This window comes from Zingiber officinale, chromosome 7B (genome assembly GCF_018446385.1).
Source record: "Zingiber officinale cultivar Zhangliang chromosome 7B, Zo_v1.1, whole genome shotgun sequence".
Lineage (NCBI taxonomy): Eukaryota > Viridiplantae > Streptophyta > Magnoliopsida > Zingiberales > Zingiberaceae > Zingiber > Zingiber officinale.
Genome location: NC_055999.1, coordinates 45,007,916 through 45,027,410, shown reverse-complemented (window position 1 = coordinate 45,027,410; position 19,495 = coordinate 45,007,916). Strand labels below are relative to the sequence as shown.

General features: G+C 36.6%; 1 protein-coding gene across 1 annotated transcript; it reads right to left on the bottom strand.

Annotated features, from left to right (window-relative positions):
* Positions 1–10,087: 10,087 nt before the first annotated feature.
* On the bottom strand, positions 10,088–17,098 carry LOC122005718. Its single transcript, XM_042560857.1, has 4 exons — positions 16,919–17,098; positions 10,943–11,266; positions 10,590–10,856; positions 10,088–10,394 (listed from the first exon to the last, which is right to left on the bottom strand). Exons 1-3 carry the CDS (start codon positions 17,081–17,083, stop codon positions 10,599–10,601), a joined length of 747 nt encoding a protein of 248 aa, XP_042416791.1. The 5' UTR covers positions 17,084–17,098; the 3' UTR covers positions 10,088–10,394; positions 10,590–10,598.
* Between the last annotated feature and the right edge of the window lie 2,397 nt (positions 17,099–19,495).

Sequence of the window (19,495 nt, the reverse complement as noted above, 5' to 3'; positions counted from 1 at the left end):
AGAGAGCATCTGAATCGATCAATGGATCGATTCAGAGCGTTTCGATCGATCAATGGATCGATTGAAACACATTTTTGATTTTCCAGAGGGCATCTGAATCGATCAATGGATCGATTCAGAGCGTTTGGATCGATCAATGGATCGATTGAGATGCATGTTCAATTCGCGTCGTGAATCGATCGACCGATCGATTTACTTGTTCTCAATCGATCGGTCGATCGATTGGGAATTTAAAACCCATCTTAAATCTCAATTAACCTAGGTTTTCTCACACTCCACCTCTTGTCTCTCCCGACTCTTTCCGTGCCCTAGCTTTTAGGCGATTTTCCCGGTGACTCCCCCGCCTGCATCGACCGTTCTCTCCAGCTGTTTTTCTCCGGCGAAGGGCGCTCTTCCACCTTTCTCCTGCCTCTGCTCCTTCTACGACCTAGGTCGCCCCTTCTTCCTTGTCTTCGTGTCGCTCGCACACAATGCGAACTCAAAACCCTAAGTATTTTCGTTACTCCTTTCTCATTTTTTTTCTTTGGTTCTTGCTCCTATACTTGAACTAATCTACATATGTTTTGTGTTTTTTTTGTGTGTTGCTTTGCATTTTCCTCCTGCATTGCATTGTATGCACTGTCCTTGCATTCATCTTCTTCCTTGCATTTTTTGTCTAATAGGAAGAAACAAAAAGTTCGTGAATCGGGCGAAGGATCGTCCTTACCATCATCACGCCCATTACCTCCTACTGATCCGAGATTCCCTAATGCTGCTATGCAGCAGGCCTTTAGCAAGCACACCTTCAAACTAATAACCCCTAAGTCTGTTGATCTTCAATTCTATAGGGTCTCTTGCTTTGATGCCTATTCCCATTTCAGGCATTATAAACTTGAGTCGTTGTTATCTTGTGAGAGGAGTATCAATGTAAATCTTATCTCTGAATTCTATAACAATTTGCACACTTCTGATGGTGTCAACTATCGCACTCGTGTTGCGAAGCGAAGCTTGGATTTTTCATATGAGATCCTTCAGTCCTTTCTAGGGTGTCTACCATCCGACAATGATTTTGTTTTTTATCCTACACTTCCTGATGAGTTGCCTCCACCTTTTGAGCATCTCAGCATTACGTCTATGCATCAGTTCTTTTTTGGTCGTCCTCGTCCGGACAGGCCGGATGCTCACATCACTAATTTCTCTTCTCTTGAGTTATCGGCTGAAAACGCCGCCATGTTTAAGGTGATTTATTATCGCCCAATTTGTCGCGAATTGGGCATCAAACAATGAAGTACCAAACCCCTCCTACGCTAATGTAGCATAGGAATGACTCGGGTCGTCCGCCAACGAAAGCAACGATAGGATGGTAAATTTAGGATCGTATGTTATTTCTATTTTTGGAGTTTTTAATATGGAATTGGGGGTTTGGGATTTTGATTCTAAATCTAACAAATGAAAGGCAAGACAAGTAGAAAATCACTCTAATACAGAAATGAAATCTAACTAAGTGCGAATAATTAATCCATAACGCATTATCACTCTACGTTATGGATTAACTATCAACACAATTAAACTAAGAAATAGAATGACAAAGCATTAAATGAAACTAGTCTAGTAAATAAAAGACAATGCAAGTAAAGAAAACTATGTCTACCCTAACTAACCATTGAAGATTTTCCTACATCGCATTGTCACACTACGATACAAGATTATCTATCAATGGGCATAACATAAAGTAGAGCATTAACGAAACTAAGAATATAATGAAACCTAAAGCATGTAATGAAAGCCTAAGTTAATCTATTCTAATTGCATTCGAATAAAGACTAGAACTTAACAAAATTGAAAGAACAAGTCAAAACTAAAATTAAACGAACTAAAATGCATCAAAATAAATCTAACTATTGGTTGAAGCATTTGATCGAACACGTTGTGTGCATGAAACTAATTAAGCATAATACGTGCAATTCAAACATGGAAATTCAAGTTAATACAAGCATTCAACCACAAAATATCAACAAAAGCAAATTAACACAATTAACAGAATTAAACTAAGAAAACTAAACTAATTCAACCACAATCCACACTTCAATTCTCAATTCCAACGACTACCCTCGTCATCACACGAAGACCCGGCTTCGGAACCCCCAAAAATCAGTGAACAATAGCTCTCTCCGGTTGCTGCACGCTTCGACGACGACGTAGATGAACGCAATCTTCCAACGAAGAACCCCTTCGCTAGAAGTTTACTCGAGATGGAGATGCTGCCAATCAGTGCTCTGCTGTCCCCCTGCCTCTGGAATCTGCCGCCTGAACCCCAGTCAAAGATTCTGTCGGAAGGTGGATGTCTTGCCGGAGAAACCCTCTCCGGAGAGGTAGATGCTCGCCGCCGAAGCCTGCTGCCGCTGTCGAGTGTTTTCTGTCGTTGCCGCTGGAATCAAGCAGAGGAAGGAGTGGGCTGTGGAGATCCGACCAGCGGCAGTGAAGAGAAGAAAAGAAGCCGCCGGCCGGAGTAGAGAAAGAAAGGAGGAAAAGAGGGTGCTGGTGTGGAGAGCTCGCGTGCCCTAGCTGCTGGAAGAAGAAACGCGCGAGCAGAATGGGAAGATGGGCTACTGTGCCGTGCGTGAGGAGAAGAAGAGGGGTAGGTTTCTTAATGGGTTTGGGTTTCGGGTTGGAATCCGAATCCAATAACCAATAGGATTAAAAGTGGCCTTTTGGATTTTGGATTTTGGATATTGGGTTGAGAAGTTGAGGTTTTGAGTTAATGGGATCCGGATCCATTAAGAGGATGAAATTGTGCTTTTGAAATTGGGCTTGAAGAGTGGACTTTTGGATTGGGTTTGAATTGGAGCTCCACTTCTTGGATGAACCCTTGGATGCGTTAAGCTTTAGAGCAACGGTCCAGATCGCTTTAAATCATGATGAAGGGTTGGATCACTTAGATTTGAATGAAGGGGTAGGATCTCATTGGATCTTGATCAACGGTCCACATTAATTCAGCTTGATCTCCTCCGTTTGACCTCCAAATCAAGCCAAATTCAATTCGCCTCGACCCTAATCAATGGCTCTTTATATTTCCTACAAAATCATATAAAAACATGAGATTAAATTCCATAATTGTAGGAAATTTACATTTAAGTGCAAAATAAATTATACTCACAAAATATAATATGAGCACAAAATTAAGCATGTGAGAAGGTAAAAACGCTAAGTATAAGAGCCAAAATAATACATAAAAATACTCATTATCAGTGATCATTAACTATCTCTTTCCTATTGTCTCCCGCGCCTTAGCCGCTCTTCGACCCCCTCACATGTTTGCATTATATGTCATTCGGCATTCCCTTGACATCAACATCACCCTGAACATATTTCATTGCATCATTCATTTTACTCAGCCAGTGCAGGAGACGATTCACATACCTTTCAGTCATCTCATCACTGACTAGCTGGAGTTTATGAAGATTGATGTCTCTTGAGGACGGCTGGAGCCCATGACTGTTGCCTACTCTCAGATTTTGTCACGCTCTTTCACGAAGACGGGCTTAATGGGCGGTCCCGGGGGAGTTCGATGGCGCGATGGGCGTGCTCTTGGTCAGGGACCCAGGGCTCGCCACAGGGGAGCTGCACAGGCATTGGTTCCTGCGGCGGTTGATGCTGAGGAGGATATCCTCGAGTCAGCCTCTCCGACGTTCGAGGAGACTGTCGATACCCGGCTTGAGGAGCTGACCATGGAGGTAGCCAGCCTGCGCGCCATGATGGATACCATGGTCCATCGACAGTCTACGATGCAGGCGACTCTGGACACGTTAGTGGATTTGGTGAGTTCTTGGGTGACGGGTCATCCGTCTTAGTCTGTTCCATCCACAGATCTCGTTCCACATGCTGAGGATGTTCCTGGTGCTGTCTCTGCGGCGGCCCCTGCTCCAGCTACTACGTCTGCTCCTTCTGCTGATCCTGATACCACTCCTCCGGGAGATAATCTCATTGAGTTCTATGTTCCTTTATGACACGTGTTATTGTATGTTCTGTGGATGCTTGATGTGGAGTCCTTCTGTAAACTTCATTTTATTTTGGGTATATCATATTTTGCTTGTTATATATTTTATTTTGTTTCAAAAATCATGATTGTTTTATTATGTTGGTATCTGTGTGTTTTAGGGGGAGTTCCCCTCGGCTATATCGTGGTTGCTTAGTGCGCATATTGAGGGGGAGTTTTGTTTTGATATTTGACAAAGAGGGAGATATATGTTAAAGTTTATGCTTAAATTAATTAAAATTGAAATTAAAGTTTATTGCTTATGTTCATGATTATTGCTTATGTGTTATCTTGAATTACTGCTTAATTCAGATGATTTTCAGCATAGTTGCAATCATTATTCATCATTGTATTATTATGATGTATTGAAATTAGTCTAAACTTAAATAGATTGCCAAACATCAAAAAGGGGGAGATTGTTGGTGCAATCATGCCCTGGAAGTTTCAATGTGTTGACAATTATTTAAGTTTAGGTTAATACATTGGATCTAACATGCATTGTGAGTTTTCAGGAGAAGTTTCTTGCAGGTCGGAAGACCGGATGCAAGAAAAGTCCAAGTAGGTCGAGGACCGGATTCTTGGCAAAAGAGTCTTTGCAGGTCAGAAGACCGGATGCAAGGCAAGAGAAGTCCAAGAAGGTTGAGGACCGGATTCTTGGCAAGAGAAGTTCCTGCAAGTCAGAATGTTGGATGCTTGTTAAGCTCACTTAGCAAAAATCGATTGGTAAATCGATTTAGATATAGCTGTGAGGCAGAATGCCTTTGAATCGATCAGCCGATCGATTGGAAGGAAGACAATCGATCAGCCGATCGATCGAGAAGTTTCTGTGCAAAGCACAGAATGCTTCTGGATCGATCAGCCAATCGATTGGGGTAATCCAATCGATCGAGCGATCGATCCAGGAAGCTTCTGTGCGAAGTGCAGAATGCTTATAAATCAATCAGCCTATCGATCAGAGTAATCCAATCGATCGAGCGATCGATCCAGGGAATATCTGCGTGAAGCACAGATTTCCCCTGAATCGATCAGCCAATCGATTGAAGTTACTCAATCGATCGGCCGATCGATTCACAGAGCCATTGTGATCTTGCGATCTCACGAGCAGGTGTCTGAATCGATTCAAGCACTGGCCCCAATCGATTGGAGTTAAATGAAAGAATCTGCATCGTTGATATTGATGCGATGGCCTCCAATGGATACTTGTGAATCGACTGGGATATAAACTCAATCGATTCACGGCGACGATTATGTGAAAAACGACTAGTTTTCACGTCATTTAAAAGAGCTGGAAGAAAAGGAAACACAACATCTTAGAGAAAGACACTGTTCTATTGCTCTTGTGTGATCAATCTTTGAAGTGCTCAAGATCTCTCAAGGAATTGAAAATCAAGCTCTCCATCTCCTCACATTTTCAAGTTTCACGTCACAAGGAAGAAGCATTTCAAGTTTGTAATCCTTCTTTTCTTCTTCATTGTAGTGAGTGTGATCTTTTCTCTTGGAAAGGGAGGCTTGTAAGTCTTGTAAGGTTTCTCCACCTTCGGTGTTAGTCCGAGAAAGAGAAGTTTGATAGTGGAAGGGTGACGGTGGTGTGGATCCTTGGACTAGTCACCTCCTTGAGGAGGTGGATACCAAGTAAATGCAAGAGTTAGCATTGCCTTCAAGTGTCCGCTGCGAAAGATTAAATTGATCAAGAAAACGAAGTGAGTCCTTCCCCCCCCCCCCCCCCCTTTAGCTCAACCGATCCTAACAACCAAGACTTTTCACACCAAGTGCCTAGTGTTACGACTTGGATTTCCATCTTCTGTCAACTTTCCCGTTAGACTTATCCTTGCCTAACCTCTAGTTAGGACTTCCCAGTCAAGTATCCAGACAACCTTAACCTACTTAACTCTTTTTCACATTAAACTGGTCAACCTTGACTAACCTCCCCAAACAAAAAATTGCACCTGCAATCTCCATATATTGTCAAACATTAAAATTCAAACATCAAGACTTCAAGTTTGAGCCAACTAAGCTTAGTCAAACTACTCAAGCTTAACCTAAGGAAATTACACCAACAGAATACGCACTACAGAAAGTGAATTTTCGCACTACGGAAAGTCATTTTTGTTATAGTGAAATAAGTTTAAGACTATTCAAATATATAATATGTACTCAAATAATGAATCTATATTTATCAAATAAATAGTAAAAATATAAGACAATTATCTTAGGACATCCATCAAAATCTAATATGTGCCTCTTGGCACAACCCTATCGTGTTGCTCTCTAAAAGATGGCATGGTCATGCCTCCTGGCATGGCCTTGCCGTGTGATGCTCTAGAGGAGGTACGTTCAGGCCGTGTCTTTATCTGGGATGAGAGGCATGGTCGTGTCTCAAGCACAGTTGGGTCGTGTTTTGCTCCGGCACCCAATTTGCTCCATTTTGTACTCCAATTTACGTCCTGTCAATCAAAACAAGCAAGGAACAGATCTCTGAAAAAGAGGTGTAGAAGTATGACAATATAATGAAATAGAGTGAAATAAACATATATTATACTCATGAAATAGAACTAAGTGTGCATTAAAGAATGCCTATAAACATATATATATAACCTACGTACATCATATAGGTAAAGGAAAGTCCAAGTGGGACAAAGGTTGACTAGACTCCTGGTGAAGAAGTCCTAGCAGGTTCAAGTTGACCGAATGCTAGGTAACGAGAAGTCCCAACGAGTCACAATTAATCGTATGTTCGGTAAGGGAACCCTAGACTCGGATAAAGGGAGTTAGGGTTGGGTAATCGATTAGGGTAATTGATTGGCCCTAAGCCAATCGATTAGTGGGGAGGTTTCTCACGAAGCACAGTAGGATTTAGAATCAATTAGTAAATCAATTACCCTAAGGCCAATCGATAAAGCCTTTATCGCGAGAAAACAAAAATTATAGAATTGATTGGGGCAATCGATTACGACTAAGTTAATCAATTAGAGTAATCGATTAGGAGGCTTTTGACGAAACACGGTGAGGGCCAGAATCAATTAGTCAATCGATTAGACTTAAGCCAATTAATTGGGGCAATCGATTGAAGTATTTTTGTGAAGAATATAAAGCTTTTGAATCGATTAGAGCAATTGATTAGAAACTACTTAATCGATTGGTATGACTCACCAATTGATTGGGCGTTCGAAAAAGAGTCATTCTGTAGGTTTTTGAACGGTCATTTGACATTGCAATTGATTAGGGGTAAGCTTAATCGATTAAGAGGCAAAAAAAAAAAAAAAGTTTGAACAACGTCCATACAAAGGGAAGTTCATCTAGGGTTTTCACTGTGAGTGCTTGGGACATTGAGGAAGAAGTGTTGCTGTATTTCCAATCGATCAAGAGGCATTTCTAGGCAACAAGATAACAAGCTAAGCAAGATCTCATTGTAAAATGTTTACTTGTATTCATGTTGTATTCTTGTTATATTTCTCTTGTTCGAGATTGTACGAGGTTTCTCCGCCTTCATAAAGTTTCCAATAAGGAGTGTGTTCATAGTAGAGTTGTGTGCACTGTGTGAATCCTTGGATTAGTCACCTCTAGGAGGTGGAGACCAAGTAAATCAGAGGTGTTAGCATTGTAAAGTTCTTTGCTTCAAGTTTCTACTGCAAGTCATCATCAAAGAAGTAAACAAACTTATTCACCACCGCTCCCCCTCTACCTCTCTACATGTCCTAACAAAACCCTCAAGAACTAGTGTTGAAATCCTCCAATTAAACCCTCTCTTATAGGATTGATGTCGTGATTGCATTCTGCCGAATAATCGATTACTTGTTATCATCAATCGATTGCTCTACTAAATTAAATTGTTTCACCTATAGAACGACTCATTTCATATCATCTTTGACCATAATAGTCGACTACTCATTACTATCAATCAACTGTTGTCCAAACAGTCGAGTCTTGCAATTGAGTTCTAAATATTTTGCTTGCTACAATAATGTAATCAGTCTATTGATTGCTCTATCAATTGATTGATAACGTCGAGTTTCTACCTCCATCCAGAAATCTTCTATTTGCTGCAACAATATCATTAATTAATTGCTCATACCCAATAGTTAATTAATATATATAACAAACTCCCTTAAACCCCTTTAAATCCTGAATTCGAGATTTAGGGATCATCAGATTGCTACTCCTTAGTAGTCAACTTATACCTCTAATTTCAAATTTTTCTAAAGTTGAATTCTTACGTTACAAGGTATATGATTAACCTCAATCTACTAAGACTTCCTTTATTTAACATCCGATCAATTTTTACTTGTCAGGAAATTTTTTACCTAACATCCTATCAATCTTGACTTGTTGAGACTTCACTGTCGTCTAGCATTCGGTCAACTTTGACTTATCGAGACTTCACTATTGCTTAGCATTCGGTCAACCGTGATCCGAGATTGATTGTTCTAACAATCTCCCTCTCCAATAAACTCTACTTCTACTTGATGTCTCACTCTTGTAAACAAATATATTGATCAAATATTAACATTCAACTCGAGTCAGTTCAAGCATGGTCATTTTTTAACAGAGGTCAATTGCACCAACACAATCAATTTCTCATTAGTCTAAATCGACATGAACCTAGTCAATCAATGGAAGTTTGAATAAAAATTATTTTTATTTTAGTGAGGCTTACCTCTAATTAGCTAAATATATTTATAGATCTTGACTTCAGTCAACTGACACCATTGTCAACCTATAAAAGCTTGAGATTGAACTTGAAGTTATTGATCCTTAGTCAAAGATTACGTTAAGGTTTTAGGCATTCCCTACCTAAGTTACACACATCTTATCGGGATGATATTTTCTAAAAGCATAAGCTCAGAGATTAGATTTCACTTATAATCTCTCACAACACTCACGTATCTTGTTGATTTTTATCAATTTTACATAGATTTTACTTCATTAGAAATTTTCAATCTCATACTATTTATTTTTAATCATCTTCAAATTTACCTCATTAGGGATTATGAGTCATTAGACACCAATTCAATTAAATTGTGCCCCCGACATGCGTTAAGATATTCAATAGACTACTAAGTATTTATTGTTCAAATCTCATTAATGACACATTACAGTATATTTTTCTCAGATTATAAAAAAATTAACTTGATTGTGTCAAATTTAATAACTTTTGTTTTTGCTTTATTTTGATGGCATTATAAATTTTATTCCTTCTGAAATAGTATAACTTACCTTTGACAATTTACAAAATTTATAATTCACTTTCAAAAAATTTAAAAAGTTTTTTCACTCTTAAAAATTCTACTCGGCCTTAATGATTTTTTTTCATTCTTACACTGTAAATGTTTCTATGCATTCATTTTTACCCTCAAAACTATCGCTTTACCTTAACAATTATCAAAAAACCTTAACAATTATCCAAATAATCTAGTTTTTAATCCCATTTTAATTCTAGAAGTAAATTTTCGCTTTTCGTCCGATATTTTTATTTCCAAACCTGTCACCGAAATATTAATTATCTTTTTTTTTTAATATTTAATTTTTACTTTCTATTTTTTATAGATTTCCATTTTCCCTTAAAAGTTTTCAATTTAAAATTCCACTTTACTCGCATAATCTTATTATCATAATTTGATTTCACTCTCATAATTCTTTTAACTGCACAATGCCCTCTTCAGTTTACAAAGTTTTTCATTTCACCCTCTCCAAATTTACTAAATTATATTTTAAATTTATTTTACTTTTTGCAAATTGTATTACTTTATTTCATTAATTTTAAGTTTGCAATTTATTCACATTTTTTAATATTCTCATAAAATCTAATAAAAAATTCCTCAAAACTGTTTAAACGCTTTTTCATTCTAAACTTCTAACTATTAACATTGTTAGACTTTAACATAAAAAATTAATAGCACTTTTATCAATCAAATAATAAAAAAAAAAATCATCAATTTATTTCTTTTTCCAAGGAAAAATTTTCCTTCGCCTTAACTCTTCTAAGTTCTCAATTCGCTTTTCGAATTTAAATGCTTATAGTTTACCTTAAATAAACACCATATTATTATATCCTTTAACACAATTCGAACAACATCAATCAACAAATATACCAACCGCATCCTAGTTTTTAAAACAGCTTAGGAACTGAATAATATTGGATCTTTTACAATGTAGTACAAGCCAGGCATGATTCACAAACACATAATTTAACTACAGATAATATATGACATGTTCACAAGAACAGTATGGGCAGGATTTTCAGCAATGGATGACAAATCTTCAGGTTCGTTGCAACGCTATAATATTTCAAGAATAGATCTTGTACAGGTACAACTTCAACCAGAATCTGGTCCCTGTAAAGGCATACCAAACACCACCCTCTTTGTCCAGTAGTTGAAGCCTGAAACCATGAAGATAAAATGACAAGGGAGAATCATCTGATGAGGACACTGAAACTATGCTGTTGATGATCAGAAATGGCAATGTTGATCTCAAATATGACAATAATTTAAATTAATAACTATTACTAAATAATAAAATCTGTAACGTAGAGTTAAATTGGTGAAAGAAAGCAGAGAAGAGAAACTCTACAAACCTCCAAACTCTATGAAGGTGGTGCAACATATTCAGGGGGATTGCTATCCCAAATAAAACATAAATCATTCAGCTCCACATATTGGTCAGTATCCAGTTCAGTTATTGTAGGATGCAACATAATTTCAGACGGAATGTTTTCAGCATTATCAATGTTGCCGTGGATCAATGCTTCAGCAGTGAGAATTTCTAATTCATTAAATAGTTGATCCTGGTCCACTTCAGAAGAATAATTAATATCATTGATAGGAATGGCTGAATCAATAATCTGCATTGTGCAATTGAAGACGATGACAAAATTAGCAAGCATGTATTGGAACCAAAGAATTAACAAATAGTATGAACGCTGACTACCTGTCCACAGATATCCTCTCTGAGCGGGCATGCACTGGGAAACTGTTCCAATTCCTCCAGCAATATTCCACCGAATTCACTAAGGTCAGGATCAGAGGGCATCCCAATCACACCAAAAGGCGCAGGTTGCTCAGAAATGTGATCCAATAGTCCATATTGGTTGTCTAGTGATTCTGGGCTCAAACAATTTACACAAGGAAGAAGAAAGGAATGCCCGTCAATTGAGTCCTCCCAATCCTCTTCATTGAAAGGTGCACCATACTGCTCCCCAATTCTAGGGCCAGAACCACTTTTTTGGAAGACTTTACAAAGAACATATGAATTCTGTACAATGAAACAAGTTAAAGTGATGTATAGAAACATGAATGATGAAAGGCAAGTTAACTTCACATGGTAATGTCATTATCAAATATGAAATGATGATTAGGTCTGGTGAATAGCATTAAATAAGATGTTGAACACTAATCAGGGCATTAAGATCAAGAGGCAGGTTGAAATCAAAGGACTAAAGGTAGTAGAAAAGTAAGAACTGCTATCATGTTATTTCTAGTTAGTTTTGATAAGTATAAATGCACTTTAATTTTTCCTCTAGTAGAAAACCACTTATTTGTATTGTAAGCATGCATGACAATCCTACGTCAAGTTGTGATCATGAACATGATGTCTACACCATTTTGCCAAATATTATTCATACCATTTTCTTCACTCTTTCGCCGTCAGTAGGACTGTAGATAGAACAACAAAACTAGAGGTGTTATGAGAGGTTTTCCAACATTTAAGAGTGACCAAAGAAATAGGCCTGAAAGCCTACTCCAGGTTTCCTAAACCTTATGTAGTTAAGGTTCATTTGTACATAGGTTTTGTAATCAATAATTAATCAATTTAATCCTGTTCTGGCTAAAGTTTTGAACCAACTTGTCATAATTCTAGGCACATAAGAAGGATACCTCTTCTGAGCATTCAATTACTCTTTCCTCTCGCCAGGGAGGGAGAAAAAGAGAACCATAATACTATATTTTTCGTACTTTACCTCAACTTCTTCAGCACTTACAATGGGCTTCCTATTGCTTATTGCCTTACTATAGTCAACACAGGTTTTCCAAGTGTTAAAAAACTTAGCAGTTCCATCCTCTCCACAGTTACCCTTCTACATAGATCTGAAATCAACTTAAACACCAGAGAGCAACTGTGCAAGGAAGCTCATGGGGATGGGATACTACAATAGACCCACCAGACTTTTTCTTAGCAGGAGAAACTATCACAAAAAATATACTGGCCACAAGAAATGAGCATTCCATTTTTTTCCATTCTCAATCATAACTTAAGACCTTACTCTGGTAAAACAAGAAGAAGAATGGGATATATCTTAAAAGAAAGCGCTCACCATTGTCCATTACTTTTTCCTCCACTGAAGAAAAAAAATCTTGATAATGCAACAGAGGACTAGTGGTGGACCCAAGATTTCCCAAACTTTCTACTTTATGTTTACTGAGTCAGGCTTATCTTTTATTTAAGCAAAGTTTTTAATCTATGGAGTCCAAAGGCTTGTATATCTCTATCAATAGACTTATTGTAAAGAGAGAAAATTAGACGAAAGTAAGAGAGCTAGTGTAAAGTGTGACAACTACTGTCTTTGTAAGTGTTCTCTAAGTTCAGTTTCTATAATTTCCATGTACTAATTTCAGTTTTTATCACTATATTTTCCGTGTCTACTTAAAACTTTTCTAGGCCTAGGAAAGGCAGACCTTTCTTTGAGTTTTTACTATTATATCTTCAAGAATCCTCAAGCCTTATCCAAGTATACTCTGTAGAACGGTTCTTGTACGAGGAAAGGATGGAACCACTAAATTTTTCAACACTTGTAAAACTTGTGCCGACTATAGTAAGACAATAAGGGCAACAGGAAGCCCGTTGTAAGTGCTACAGAAGTCGGAGTAAAGTACGAAAAATATAGCACTAGGGTTCTCTTTTGCTCCTTAAACAGGTGAGGCTCCTTGGTGAGATGAAAGAGTAATTGAATACTCCGAAGAGGTATCCTTCCTATGTGCCTAGAATTATGTCACGCTGCTTCAAACCTTAGCCAGAACAGGATTAACTTTCTAGTTACAAACTGAGTAATTACTGATTCCAAAACCTACTTACGAACCTTAACTAGAGAAGGTCTAGGAAACCTACGGTAGGCCTTCAGGCCTATTTCTTTGGTCACTCTTAGACATTAAAAGACCTCTCATAACACCTCTAGTTCTGCTGTTCTACAGCCCTAGCAGCAGTGAAAGAGTGATCAACTACCCTAGCAACGGCGAAACAGTGAAGAAAATGGATCCTTTTTACATGTCTTTTTTTTTGCAGAACTTATATCCACAAATAACAAACAGGATGCACAAACAATTATTTATTCTGTAAATATTTGTGCAGAACTTATATCTGCAAGTATGGGGAAGAGAGAAACAAAAGAAGACTTGTCCAACCTGAAAAATCAAGCATATCCATGCGTGTTTGTTGAAAAAAGAATCTACAATAACAACATTAGAAGAAATCGTTGGTAATATTTGAACTAAAGAATTTGTATTTCCTGTTAAGAAAGCTCAATTTACAAGAACTGTTACTGTCTATTTCTTTTAGTAAATCTACATATTCAACATTTCTTTATTCTCTCAATCCATCTCATTCAATTTATTTGCTCTTCAATTCCATTTTTTTGAGGATATTAGCATTATTACACTTTTGTATGTAACAAATTTAATCTCAAATTAATACTTTCAGATCTAGGAGTTTATCATGAATGTTTAAATGGCCATGCAAACAATATATTGTTTCCTTTACCCAAATTTTACACACTATCAGAGCACCCTTTTAGCACAACAACTCAAGTTTAGAGGATCAGTCTCCCTCCTCCATAGATTGATGTCACCAGCTACACTCAGGAGATCCAAAACTGCAGTGCCTCCTACTCTAACACAGAACTTCCAACCACACTACAGGAGACAGATCTCTACTTGCAGGTGCATGGAAGATCTGGCCACTTCTCCACAGCAAGGTCCATAATCAATCAAATCTTCACAGTGAAAGATTCATGAAGCCTATTGTTGACCCACTCTTCACCAATGGAGCACATCTAGGTTTCTTCCTCGGACTACCTAATGTTTTGTCCAACAAACAAATCTGCTCACCTCGCGTCAACTTGTCCATATACAATGCTCTCCATCAACTCTAACACAACCTATTCTCAGTCACAGGCCCATTGTCAGCCTCGTCAGCACTTCAATTGTTAACACCATATTCATCTTATGGTCCACATCCATCTCTGATCATTTTCTGCTATTGTCAACATCCTAACTGTTTAGATCTCCCATCTGCCATTGCTTGTGTACTATACTTATGTTGCCTAAAAGCTACTAAAGACTTGAAAAGACAAAATGTTCTATTCTTATTTTACATCTAGCAAAGATTCAAGATGTGCTATCACAAATAACTGAATAAAAAAAATGCCTCGTCTTATTTTGCTATGTCCAGCAAAGAAGCAAGCTATCGCATTCATCTCTAATGAAGACACATTTTCATTGAACATTTGAGTCCATGCTGGGAACCTAATGCGCAACCCTCGCCCTTTTTCACCCTGGCTTGAGATCAGCATTGGCGGATTATCTCGAATGAAGACCCAAAGAAAAGAAATGTCCTAAGTCACTAAGGAAGTGGAGTTAGAGTTCCCAGAGAAAGAGATGGAATTAGAAAGCAGTTCTTGGTATTTGACCTAGACTTGACCACGGTTCGGAACCGCCGGTTCGACAGTTCCAGGCAGATCGACCCTTAACCACCCAAGACGGTTACGGTTCACGGTTCAGTTCACGGTTCATCACGGTTCGCCACGGTTCAAAATTATTAAGTTAAAAAAATTAAAAATTACTAATAAAAAATTAAACATTAAAAATTACAAATTAAAATTTATTGGAAAAAAGGGCTTGTACTTATTTAAGTTGTCTACGTATCCCCTTAGGGGAATTAAAGCCCACATAGTTTTTTTACATTGTTGTCACTCACTTCCATTTCCCGTTCCTGTCGTATTTGTTCCTTCAGTGTCAAAATCTTCAACTTCATCATCTGAAAGTTACATTCTTTGGATTCTTTTCTTCGCTCTGGTCCAATCGTCCATTAATGTTTGGGCTTTCAATGAGTCAGGAGAAAAAGTTGATCGTCGTTCATCTAATATGTTGCCGCCGGCACTGAACGTCTACTCCACAGCAACAGTTGACACTGGACAAGCTAAAATTTCTTTAGCAATTCGGAGAGGATGGAAAAGCTTTGAGTATCATGTGACCACCACTTTAAGATATCGAAATTTTCGCTATCTACTTCATTAAAAACAAAAGAAGTCGTAAAATAATTCTCAAGTTCCTGTGTGGAACTTAAGGATCCTTGTGGACGTTTTGTCCGTTCTTTTAATAAAAGTTGTGCATTTGTAAATTTTAAATTACTACTAGTAGTTTATCGTATTTCAGAAATATTAATTTGTGTTCCATATTTTGCATAATATTGATTATAAATATCATATAAATAAATTCTAACATTATATATAATATTAACTGAATCAGGAGAAGAAGAATCTTTAATTGGAATTAAAGCGTCATAATATAAAGTTAACATTTCTTGTAAAACTTCTAATTTAAATCTTGGATCTAAAGCAAATGCAATTAAATAAATTTCAGGAATAAAATAAAAATATTTTTTCCATTTAATTTTCATAGCTAAGATGCAAGGAGATAAAGATTCATTATTAATATGTTCGTTTAAAACTAATACTATATTAGAAAAATTTTCTAAAACTAATTGAGCAGTGACCGGAAAGTTATTCGGTTGCATCATTAAATAATTTTAAATTTTCACAAATACTACTACAAATATTCCATTGTTGTAAAAATAAATATATATTAGTATTAGTATTTTGTGCAAAAAATAAACATAATATTTCTTTATAATCAAATGAATCTTGTAATAATTGGTATGTTGAATTTCAACGTGTTGGTATATCACGTGAAAATTTTTTAAGTCTCGTTCCATTAGTTTTACAAAACCTACCCTATTGTTTCATTATAGATGGATGACACCATAAATAAGAAATTACAATTCTAATTGGTTTAATATAACTTTCTAAAATTTTTAATCCATCTTGAACAAATAAATTTAAAAGATGACATACACAATGAATATGAAAAAATAAACCGCCAATAATAGGTTGACAACAAATTTTAAATCATCTATACAAGCGGTATTGAAACTAGCATTATCTAATGATATTAAAAATATTTTATGAGTTGGGTCATATTCTTCTAAAATTAATCATAATAATTGTGCGATGTTATGAGCATTATGTGATTCATCAAAAACTCTATAAGCTAACAATCTTTTTTGGAAGTTCCAAGAGTTATCGATCCAATGGAAAGTCACACCCATATATGAATGTGTTTACCAATAATCACTCCAAATATCGGAACATAAAAAAACTTTATTATCTAATTTACTAAATTCATCAATTAAATTTTTTTTTCCTTGTTTTACTAATTTTTTAATTGTACGAGTAAGTGTAGTTCTAGGAACACGTTCAGCACATCGATTAAGAGATTTTTTACAAAAATCTTCAAATGTGCATTTAGATCCAAAATTAAAAGAAAGATGTACTACGGAAACAAATTTAGCTAATGATTCTCTTAATTTATTATCCGAATATAAAAATAAACTGGAATTGGTACTACCGCTAGTTAAAGAAAATCTTGATAATTGTGTTTGAAAACGGTCGAGTCCATATTCCGTCGGGTGCTTCATTTCTACATGTCGTTTCAACGACCCAAAGCCGCCGCCGGCTTGGAATTTGTAGGAAGCATTGCAGTGCTTACATTTTGCACGCATTTCTCCCAACGAAATAGTGACCTTCTCAAAATGTTTAGTGAAAATAGAAGACTTTAGAGGAGGAAGTTCCCGAACCTTAGAAATAATTGCATCGGTACTTCCTTGTGTTTCGGATGTCGGATTCAGAAGATGCTCAATCTCATCATCGGTAGATTGAATATTGGGATCCTCCTCCCGAGGATTCATTATTTCCTTTTCCTTCCGAGCTCGAGATGATGCACCTCCGCGACCTCCTTCCATTGTAATTGAAAATTAAAAACGAAAGCGTGTAGAGAATACGAAATTGAGATTAAGAGTAGAGAAGATGTGTGTGAAAATGATGAAATGAGATCTCCATTTATAGAGTTTTGATAGTAACGAACACAAAATCATAGCCATTGATCAAAAAACGATCAAATGATCCTAACCGTTGAAAAAAAATACTCAAAAAAACCCCCACACTCCCCAACGACTAGGAACCAAGGGTTAACCGGCGGTTCCAATGGCTAGGAATCGACGGTTAACCGGAGGTTCAAGCCGTTAAAAAAAAAAATCAAATTGGTTGAACCGACAGGCCAAACCGATAGTCCGCCGGTTTTGCACCAAAGGAACCGGAACTAGCCCGGCCAGTTCCGGTTCGATTTGACAAACCGAGTCAACAGGCAACTAGCCCATTGACCCGGTTACAGGCCCGGGCCGGGTCCGAGCCAAACCCGGCCCAGGGTCGGGTCTAATTTGACCTTCCTGTATAAGCTATTGTTGTCCTCTCTTTGCCGGTGATGATGTTCATGTTCTTTAATAGGAGCTCCACTCAATTGAGTAAGTCCTTTCCCATGTTAGAGTGGAATATGTACTTTCTTTTGTTAGCAGTCCTTCCCTTGAAGTCATCCCTTTAAGTCTGAACCTTATGTCATGGAAGCGGACCATTAACCCTGAATAGTAATTTATGGCACCCCTCTTAGCTAGAGTCATGTATATTCACATAATTGCCCTCCTTTGAGTTTGAAGCAGCTATGCCATTCATCTCGAATGAAGACCCAAAGAAAAGAAATGTCAAATCTCTTTTTATTAGGTTTAGCAAAGGACTGAGCTGAGCTATCAATCTTTCCTAAAAGAAGCTCAAGTACTTTCCTTTTCTTTCCAATTCCAGAAGTTCACTTGAGAGAGTTGTTCCTGAAATCTCTATACATCTAGTTTCATTTCATCCTTTGTCTTACCCTCTCTTACCAATTTGATGGTTAGCCTAAAGTTAAATGGATCATCACCCACACACTCCAGTGAACTATTTTAAAAGCTTTGTTGACCTCAAGTTGAACAAATCATTAGTTGCATGCTTTTTCAGTTCCTTAAGTTTAGTTTTACACTTTTACCTTCATGCTAATTTTATGTTTTAATTTTATTATGATCATATCCTTGTCTACATTTCTAGTTCATGTAACAAACTGAACGTAACATAGAAAGTATCTCTGCTCCCACTTGAGGAGTGTTTAAGGTATTAAGTTTATTAAATATAAAGTGTAATGGGATTAGTCCTCTACACAGTCAGCAAAATCAATCAATAATTTTTCAGGTCACCTGAGTTTGATTGGTATGGCAATGGCCGCATCCATTTTTCCAAGAAATTGTTCTCTCACAAACATTGAGGAGAAATATTTTTTTTTTAAAAAAAACTAGAGATTCAAGGAAATTAATTAGAAATTAGTTAGATTGCGCATAGAAATGGATTTGAATCCCCAGAAATTTAGTTAAATTTAGAGTTAAAATCTAGTTAAATTGAGAGTTAAAATGGATAAACAAGAGTGAAAATATGGTCAGAGTGAGACTATTTTTTAAAAAACATAGTTGATCAAAGATTCACCCTTAAATCCCATCTTGACTCCTAGAGAATTAGCTTGGGAACAAAAGAGTGTTTGTCGCCTTCTTATATTGCTTAGTCTTCAAGATTCACCATGATCAAGGATAACTCATTCAACCATGTCATTACTTGTTAGACTCGCCTCACTTATCTCTCTCGCTCACTATTGATTGAGCGAGACTATTGTAGATCAAAACGATTATTATGGATCAAGAGTAAACAATTTAAACTCTCTCTATCAACAATGGTTCCAAAATTGCCCTTCAAGTAAAAACCAAATTGAATATTGTTACGGACCCAACAAAATGTGAATAGAAAATACATTTCTCCTAAAAAAATATTAACAATCTAGTGTTATTGAGTAATTTATATTGAAATTAAGATACTACTATTACTTATGATCTAGATTTACTATTTATTAATATTGTATTAATAAATATGACAATATTTGTATATTTATTTTTTAATAATTTGTAATAACATATAATAAACATTTTTCTTATGATTTTAGAACATCTAATGTTTATATGAAATAACTTTATTATATCTGTTTTATTTTTTATTTATTTTGTTGAATTTAATTTCACTAATAATACTAACTCAATGCAACCAAGAATTCTTTACCTATCAGATCTTGATTCCAATACCAATTTTAATAACTGTGTTCCTACATTAACACTTCTACTGTTCAGGTTCAATGATGAGTCTATATATTCCCATATAATGGTTATTTTATAATGATGCAATACAATATTTACTTTCCCAAATTCTACACATTCCTTCCTTTTCCTTACTTCCCTTCATGAGTTCACCAATGG

Coding starts and splice junctions, on each gene's coding strand:
- LOC122005718 (XM_042560857.1), bottom strand. CDS start 17,083: ATGGAAGGAGGTCGCGGAGGTGCATCATCTCGAGCTCGGAAGGAAAAG. Junction 11,267..16,918: donor CCGATGCAATTATTTCTAAG/GTTCGGGAACTT, acceptor TTCATTGTACAG/AATTCATATGTTCTTTGTAA. Junction 10,857..10,942: donor GAGAGGATATCTGTGGACAG/GTAGTCAGCGTT, acceptor TGCACAATGCAG/ATTATTGATTCAGCCATTCC.